Genomic DNA, 9473 nt, shown 5'->3' on the forward strand with positions numbered 1-9473 from the left:
CCCCCCCGTGTGTGTGTGTGTGTGTGTGTGTGTGTGTGTGTGTGTGTGTGTGTGTGTGGTTTATCTATTGACTTTCTTCTTACCTCAGAGACTCATGGTCTAACCTGAAACTTACTATTCTCTTGCCACTGGAGTGATGGGATTATAGGCTACTATATGCAGCCTATACTGCATATAATATAGTATACTGTCCTATATGTATGTTGCTTATCTTAGGACCAGAAAGAAGAAGTGTGGAAATTGATAACAAAAACAAAACTATAACAGCCTATCATGAATCCGGTCATGCTATTATTGCATATTACACAAAGGATGCAATGCCAATCAATAAAGCTACAATCATGCCACGAGGGCCGACGCTTGGACACGTAAGTTTCTTACAGCCTTCCTCATCCCTCCTCCCATTTCTGTACTTGGGACTCAGAGACTCATGCGTATGAAGCAGACTCTCACCACTGAGCTATGGACCTGTTTGTTTTTGTTTACTAGTTTTGTTTTCTTTGAGACAGGGCTTCTCTTCTCAAGTAGCTCAGATTGTCCTAGAACTCTCCATGAACTTGTAGTCTTTCTAGAACTTGTAATCCTCTTGCCTTGACTTCACAAATCCTGAGAAAACATATTTGAACCACCTTGCTTAATATACCTTATTTTCTTCTTTTAAAATTCACTTTCAAATACAGCTTTCTAGAAGCATATATAAGAGATTACAAATTCCTAATGATTTTTATCCCATTCGATTTTGTGAACAACACTGAAATAAGATCCATGTGCTGTAATTTTCTTTCAAATCAGCTTCATAATGTATTTCAGGTGTAAACATTTATATTAAAATGCAATGGAAGAGTAACTATTGACTATAATTTTTAAATATCTAAGTAAGCTACTACATATAAAGACACATTATATGTCATAATGGCTGGTTTCATAGTTCCAAGATATTTGTTAGTGCATGTTTCAGTCTTGAATCTTATATATTTTTGTGCAGCTAGGAAAAAGTCCTCTTGCAGCATTATGCACCTGTTGTTTTTCATGTTGGCTTTGTCACGGAGTTATTTGCTGACCACGCTCTTGGCTTTCAGCATTATCATACTGTCTGAGGGAAGAAATTAAATAACTTTAGTTATGAATGTAAACTATTTCAGAAGTGTGTCTGAATGCCTTTCCATTATTATTAAATTGTATAGGTATCACTGTTGCCTGAGAATGACAGATGGAATGAAACTCGAGCCCAACTGCTTGCACAGATGGATGTTAGTATGGGAGGAAGAGTGGCAGAGGAACTCATATTTGGAACTGATCATATTACAACTGGTTGGTTTTTGATAAGAGTATTTTCTTCAAATTTTTATATTCATTCTTTTATAGATATCTCAAATTATGGTTTTCTTTTTTTTTTTTAATCTAGGTGCTTCTAGTGATTTTGATAATGCAACAAAAATTGCTAAGAGGATGGTTACCAAATTTGGAATGAGTGAAAAGGTAGTTGGATTTACCATGTGGTCCTTTGATAGATTTATGAGTTGATAACATTCCTTTCATTGTCTGATTCCTAATTTGTTTATGACTTATTCTAAGCACTGCTCTGACTAGTAATAGGTTTTTTTCTGCTTAAACATCATGAACTAATAAGAAAGTATAAAATAAATTATTTAGCTCATCTTTCTAAACTTCCTATTTTATATTTTCAGTATTTCACATTCTTACTTTATCTTTGCTGTCCATGAGGCACAAGAACTGAATTGCTATATTTGGGAGAACTGCTAGGGTTTTCTGAGAAGACACTTAAAGGACTTAAACTTTTATATCCTATTCATGTTTGCTACTTTGTTTTCTCTTTATGGTTTCCAAAGAATGCCACTTCATTGCACTCAACATTTTATGTTGCATTTTTTTGTCTCACACTGCCACATATATTTGTTTATATATAGACTGGTACTTACTGTGCTCCGTTTCTTGATAGTAATTTGTTCAATTTATCCCTTTTGGTATTAGCTTGGAGTTATGACCTACAGTGATACAGGAAAGCTAAGTCCTGAAACTCAATCAGCCATTGAACAAGAAATAAGACTCCTTCTACGGGTAATATTTTTCTGAGCTTNATTTTTTTTAATTTTTTTTAAAAATTGTTATTTTTTTTAATACAAAATGTGCCCAAGTATTTTTCAAAATGATAATAAGGGAGGTATAGTTCATTGGTAGAGCATGCCTGTCTAGCTTATGAAATGCCTTGGGGTTTAATCCCCAGCACTGCAAACAAAATGAGTGATGATAACTAGGGCTTTTAAAAATCTCACGCTGCAAAATGTGGTCAGAGGTACTGATGAAGATTTGGGATGTGGTTCACTTGCTAGGGATTGCCTAGCATGTACAAAAGCACTGGGTTCAATTCCAGACACCATAGAAACTAGTCCTGTGAGCACATGCCTGTAATCTTAGCACTTGGAAGGTAGAAGCAGGAGGATTGAAAGTTCGGGGTCACCTTTGGCTTCATAGTACATTTGAAATCATCTTAAAAAATTATAGACTTAAAACATTAGGTATCAGTTATAAAAGTTAAGAGAGCAGCTGGAACCGCTTTTCAGATTTCTGCCTCTGGTATTGTTTATGCCATTAACTGAAGAACATGGAGACGAAACTGGGATGTAAGCTGTTGGTGTAGGTAGATTGTTTTTTTCTAATGAGAAGTTATTGAATTTGGACACCATAATGAAGATTTAAGTTAGAAATAGGTATGTTGGTCTGGAGCTTACTAGAAAGGCTGCTTACATATTCTTAGATACTGTAGTTGCTCATCCCTTAAAGTAAAAAGACCTCACTGAGGCACAGTGCCTATTGAATGAGGAATGTAATCAGTATTAATTAGACGGCGTGAAGGGACTTTGGTAGCAGTATCCAGATGGGTTACTCCTTGGGAGTAGTGTTTTCTGCAAGAGGTAGGCTACTGATGATGGGGAGATGGTGGTGGGAACAGGGAAGCATCTAGCATGAGAGTAAGAACTTCAGGAAAGCAGGCTTCCAAGGACACATCCAGGCTTTAATTAACTCCTTTGGGGGGTAAAAAAAAGAAATGCCTTAGTAGTTAAAACTGACAAAATGAACATTTTGGAAAGGTAAAGGTTCTTTTGAAACATTTTCTGAATTCTTCTATTGTAATACATTGCATATACTGTTTATATTATATACAAATAATTTGCATTTTAAACAAAACTTTTTTTTTGGTAAAGATTTATTTATTATTATACATAAGTACACTGTTGTTGTCCTCAGACACACCAGAAGGCGGCGTCAGATCTCATTACAGATGGTTGTAAGCCATCTTGTGGTTGCTGGGATTTGAACTCAGGACCTTTAAAAGAGTAGTCAGTGGTCTTACCCACTGAGCCATCTCGCCAGCTCTAAACAAAACTTTTAAATGCTTTTTTAAAGTATAAATCAACATTTTTTTAAGCCACATTAGTTTTATATTTTTCTTACCTATGTTTTTTGCATCTCTATACTTATATGACTTGTTTTTCTCTTTCAGGAGTCATATGAACGAGCAAAACATATCTTGAAAACACATGCGAAAGAACATAAGAACCTGGCAGAAGCGTTGCTGACCTATGAGACTTTGGATGCCAAAGAGATTCAAATTGTTCTTGAGGGGAAGAAATTGGAAGTGAGATGATAACTCTGTTGATATTGCTGGTTTTATTACAAGAATATACTTAGTCCTGCAGTCTCCTTTGCAACATTGTCCAACCCCCACTCCTGACTTGGTATATAATTCAAGGATGTGAAAAACTTTGTCAATCTTCTGTCCCATTATTTGATTTTGGTTATTCCTGTGATGATACCATTGGAGATCAGTAACTCATAGTAAATACGTGAAAAGATAAATAAAGAGCTGTCAGGATTAAAGAACGACATTGAAAAATGTCAATCAATCATGTTGAAAGTAAGCAATCATTTTGTGGGTGATTACTCCAAGAGAGTAAAAATTGTGCCTTTATCTATTGGTAAGTTTTTTTTTTTTTTTTTGGAAGGTAAATTTGAAAAGCTATCATCTCCTGATAGTAACATTTCTCTGTGGGGAAAACAAATGCTGTGGATAAATCATTTCTACTTACATCAGTAGAAATACCATTAAGATGTACTTAATTATGTTCCTTATTGACCTTGTAAAATGGCCTTTAAAAGAAACTATTTGAATTGTAAATATAAAGATATACTCAGAATTTAAATGATTGTAATAGATTAAAAATACTGCATGTATGTCCATTTTTTCAGATATTACTATCTCACTGACAAAATTTGTTTTAGAACAACAATATTTTATGAAGTAAACAAGTAACATTATATTCCGAATATCTGTATAATTACATTGAATCTCAAAATCAAAATGAAGCCAAAAACTCAATTCCTTTCAAAGATGATCTTTCACTGTCCCCTTGTCAGAACTGGAAGGCTTGTTCCATCTGCATATTACAGGGTTTACAGGTAATTTCATATTCAGATCAGTAGGCCATAGTGTGAGTGCATTGTTTTGGTGTTACAACCAAGTTACGTTCTTGAAGGAACTATTAAAATTACATTCAGTTTTCTTATTGAGGATGTATATGGTCCTTATTAAAGAAGATAGGTATAATTAAAAGGGACCTTGTTACATGATATTTTTGACCCTTTTAAATAATGTTAAATTTTTGATACAATTTCAAAGTGAAAATGTTGATAGAGCTCCATTATATTGATTAAGACCGACAGGTTTTAATTTTCACTGCTTTTTGCTGTCTCCATTGTCACTCATGTTCATGTGTTTGTTCTTTCTCTTTTGTCCCCTCATTCTCTATACATTCATGCATACACATATGGAAAACATCGGTGTTTTATCTGACCTGACTTCAAACATTTTTACAGTCACATAGAGTTGTAATTTTCATGTTATAAAACATAGCCATTGTAAATATATATATATATATATACCAAAAACCTTTTTTTTTTTAATTGTGTAATTACCACAATTGGGTTTTAGGACAATTTTTTTCAAGCCTTCAAAATTCAAAGTGACTACACAGTTTTGTATCTTGTATTATGTGAAGTTTCAGTTTCATCACGATTCAACATAAAGTGGTGTTTCAGTATCGACATCCAAATAATTCCTCAAAATTCCAGGCTCAGGAATTTAAATAGCAAGTTTACTGTGGCTTTTGAGTTTTAGTTGGTTTTATTGCTTCTACTTTGTGTGTATGCAAAGACTTTTTTTTTTTTTTTTATTTAATTGATTTTTTTGTTTTGTTTTTGGTTTTTTGTTTTTTGATTTTCTTTTTTTTTTTTTTGTTTTTTTGTTTTTGTTTTTTGTTTTTTGTTTTTTTTCGAGACAGAGTTTCTCTGTGTAGCCCTGGCTGTCCTGGAACTCACTTTGTNTTTTTGTTTTTTGTTTTTTTTCGAGACAGAGTTTCTCTGTGTAGCCCTGGCTGTCCTGGAACTCACTTTGTAGACCAAGCTGGCCTCAAACTCAGAAATCCTCCTGTCTCTGCCTCCCAAGTGCTGGGATAAAAGGCGTGCATCACCACCACCCGGCACAAAGACTGTAATAACCAAGTGTAGATATAATTTGCTGGAGAATTTTCTCCTCTGTATGTCTGCTCAACCTAGGATATTTCATGAAGTGATTATCAATGTTCTCTGGGTTTTTCATATCACAGAAAGATCACACTTATTTGTATTTTGCAGAATAGCCAACAGTTTAGGCTAGTGAGCTGCTTATCATTGAGTTCATAGATTTAGTCAGTAGTATACCAAATCAGCTGAGTTCTCTTGTAAAATGAGAATAAGCCTTTTTTATATTTTTCTTGGGGTGGGTTTTTTGTTGTTTGTTCAGTTTGGTGTCTTGTTCTGTTTTGTAGCCTAGGCTAGCCTCCAACTGACATCCTTCTACCTGAGCCTCTTGGGTACATCATTCTTGGCACACATATCTTATTTACAGGGCCTTTCTTCACCCTGGTTAGATCATGTGACTAGGAGCTGCCCTGAGTTGGAAGGACCACCAAAGAATCATCTTCTGGGTTAAATTTAGTGATTTTCATGAAGAAACAAGTCATACTTTTTTGTAGGTCTCTTGTTAATTCCTGGAGTGATAGAATGGCTGGTTGTGTTGGTTTCGTTGAGGTTTGTAGTTGACTTTTTTCAAATAAAAATGAATTTATCCTGATATATTTAATCACATTCCAAGTGAAGCATTTTAAGGACAATGAATTTAGAAAAGAATTTAAAGCTTTTTTGAGCTCATATTCAATGCCATCCAAATGCCTGAATTGAATTATGGGAATTGGTCCCTATCTCCCAGCATGAACACCCACTTAAATAATTCATTGTATGTGAAAATACCTTGACTTGTATCAAGTAAGCCTGTTTGCAGCATCATAAGTTGGGAATGATAGAAAAGACAGTTGTACATTACTTAGGTTACACTTGTCCACATCTCAACCAGCAGAGAGAGCATGAAGATACATGCTCTCTGTGGGGAAAAAGGAAGAAAGTACGGAATATGGTTTCAGAATCTAATACTGGGCTTGCACAGATCCCCATGGACACTTTCCTGTGGTGACAGTGAGATGGTGGCTGTCTGTAATGGCCATTAGCTCAGAGTGACCTATAGCAAGAGGTATGCCTCAGCCCTCAGCAGTCTGGATTCTGTTCCCTCTGAATGCCACATCCAGCCATGGTAGTTCTAGGTTTAGAGTACTTCTGCAGCTCCAGTGATCATGAGCTTGAGAATCTTAACAGAAGACCTGGGGAGGCTTACTATGGAATGCCATTTTCCAAAGTTAGGCTACAGAGGTTGGATTCAGCACAGCTTCAGTGAGCAGGCAGTAGATTTTAACCATAAGGACCAGAAACAATTAGAAAAAAATCGCAAATCAAGGTACTACTAGATAATCCTGAAGAAAGAAATTTTAACTGTCAGTGGCAAAGAACACACAGAACCCCTTTTGAAAATATAAACCTCAAGGTAGTAATTTTGAAATTAGAGCAATTTAACAGATTGAAGTAATTTTTTTTTAATCTTTGGAGTTTATAAATACTGTGAGTGAAGTATAAAATGGTGGTAGAGAACAGTAGCAATAAAATTGTGAAAAATCTTACTGATAACACAGCAACAACAACAAAAAAGCCCCTAACATTTGAAAATGAAAACAATCAGGAGCCAGTGAAAGGACTCAAGTGTAAAGCATTTGTTGCTGGGACCTTAAGCCATATACATGGTACAAGCAAAGAACCAACTGTTCTTGTAGGGGTTTGTTTTATCAAGTTGACATAAACTAGAGTCAACTGGAAAGAGGGACCTCAGTTATGAAAATGTCTCCATCTGATTGACCTAAGGCAAGTCTTGAGTCTTAGTGATTTGTGATCCGTTTGGAGGACCCATTGCAGATGATGACACCTCTGCAGGTGGACCTGGGAAGGCACAGGGAAGGTTGCTGGATATAAACCTGGAAAGCAGGCCTGTGGTGCACCTCTCTTAGGTTTCTGCTTCTGCCTTTATATGAATTTCTGCCCCGACTTCCCTCATCGGCTGTGATTGTGATGGATGAGCCAAATCTTTTCCTCTCCAAGTTAGTTTTGCTTAGTGTTTTATGACACCAACAGAAAAGCCAAGACAACTTGAAGTTTTCCTCTCACCTCTACTGGTACCCACACATAAACAAATAATAAAAAGTAACTGAAAAATGGTCAATCAGAAGAAGAGGAATGAAAACAGGATTTGGGACACAACAGAAAGGGAATGTACATTGGAGCTGTTGAGTTTGGCATAGAAAAAAATGGGTTAGAAATTTTATTTGACGAGGTAATAGCAAACAAAACAAAACAAAAATACTTTTCAACCTGTAGAAAGATATAAAAGATATTTTAAGGTATTTTACAGAGCTACCTGGTTATACAGTGAAATGACAGTGAAGGACAAAAATCAAGAGAAAAACAGTTCACATGAATATTTTTTATGCCTAACAGTAGATAGCAGAATCTAGGCAGACTAAGAAAATAGTATAATATATTCAAAGTGCTAAGTAAAACACTGCCTGCCAAGAATACTGCACTTGATAAAGCTGACCTTCAGAAATAAAGCAGCCTCAGACAAAAGCCATGAGAAGGCATCACCTTCAGACTTGTTGAAAAAAAAAAATGCAAAAGGGAGTTGTTCAAACAAAGGAACTTGCAAAGAGTATACTTCAAAGTCTGATAAAAGTAAGTTTAGAGCACTCTGATGGTTGTATTTAAATCCATACTTTTAAGATAGATCTCAACCTTTGTAATACTGTGACCCTCATGACCCCAATGATAAAATTATTTTTGTTGCTACTTTTTTTTCTTTAGATTTATTTTTATTTATTCTATCTAAGTACACTGTAGCTGTCTTCAGACACACCAGAAGAGGGCATCAGATCCCATTACAGATGGTTGTGAGCCACCATGTGGTTGCTGGGATTTGAACTCAGGATCTCTGGAAGAACAGTCAGTGCTTTTAACTGTTGAGCCAACTCTCCAGCCCCTTACTGCTATTTTATAACTAATTTTGCTACTGTTATGAATTGTAAATGTATTTTCTAATGGTCTTAGGTGGCCCTGTGAAAGGGTCATTGATCCCCAAAGGGTTATTGTGACTCACAGGTTGAGTTCTGCTATTATAGATGTTAATAGGAAAATAATTGCAATAATTCTTAGGGGATTATGACAACAAAGTACAGATTGGGTGTAAGAAATAGAGGATGATTTTTCCTTATCAAAGTTGTCATCTTATTAGTTCCTGTCTTGGCTTTCCTTAGTGATGGGTTGTAACCCTTTCTTTGCCAGGTTGCTATTTTTCATGAATTTTATAGCAGTAGAAAGCAAACTGCTAAGTATATAGCAAGCCAAATTAAACTGCTAAGTATACAGCAAGCCATATTAAAAGACTAAAAAGGGCATGATTCCATCCTGTGTGTCTGTTCTGTGGAACAGCAGGCAGTTGTTTTCCGTCCAGTTTCTCCCACACCTAAGTGTGCACCTCCACCTCATGGAAGACTCAATGGACATGGACATGAGCCCTCTTATGCCTCAGAACTAATTTTTTGGTTGTGAACTAAAGGTAGACAAAGACTATCAAAGTGGATAATGATGAAAATGAGCACAAGTTATCATTAAGAAACTTGTCGCTTCCGGTCTGCGCTGGCACTGGGTCACCTAGGGCACAGAGTGGGTGGACACCCCCACGGTCCCTAGAGGACTGCCCACACAATCTTAGGATCACTGGTGAGTGGAACACATCTGCTCCAGTCCAGTTGCACATGGGACCTGAGACAGTACTAGGGCAGCAGAGAACCAGCCTGACCAGGGGCACAAGTCCCTTCTGGTCTGCACCAGCACCTGGTCACCTAGGGGGCAGATTCGGCGGACACCCCCACGGTCCCTGGCAGACTGCCCAAGCGATCTTAGGATCACTGGTGAGTGGAACA

General features: G+C 36.4%; 1 protein-coding gene and 1 pseudogene across 1 annotated transcript in view; both read left to right on the forward strand.

Annotated features, from left to right (window-relative positions):
• Positions 1-4243, forward strand: part of Yme1l1 (YME1 like 1 ATPase) — a 37065-nt gene extending 32822 nt beyond the window's left edge. Inside the window, exons 15-19 of the mRNA XM_021192610.2 lie at positions 217-368; positions 1185-1311; positions 1406-1479; positions 1993-2079; positions 3524-4243. Of these exons, the coding sequence (XP_021048269.1) occupies positions 217-368; positions 1185-1311; positions 1406-1479; positions 1993-2079; positions 3524-3667 (584 nt within the window). The 3' untranslated portion in view covers positions 3668-4243. The remainder of the gene's footprint in view (positions 1-216; positions 369-1184; positions 1312-1405; positions 1480-1992; positions 2080-3523) is intronic.
• Positions 4244-9034: 4791 nt separating this feature from the next.
• The window catches only part of LOC110319676, an 8020-nt pseudogene continuing 7581 nt past the window's right edge, over positions 9035-9473 (forward strand).

Source organism: Mus pahari, chromosome 3 (assembly GCF_900095145.1).
Source record: "Mus pahari chromosome 3, PAHARI_EIJ_v1.1, whole genome shotgun sequence".
Lineage (NCBI taxonomy): Eukaryota > Metazoa > Chordata > Mammalia > Rodentia > Muridae > Mus > Mus pahari.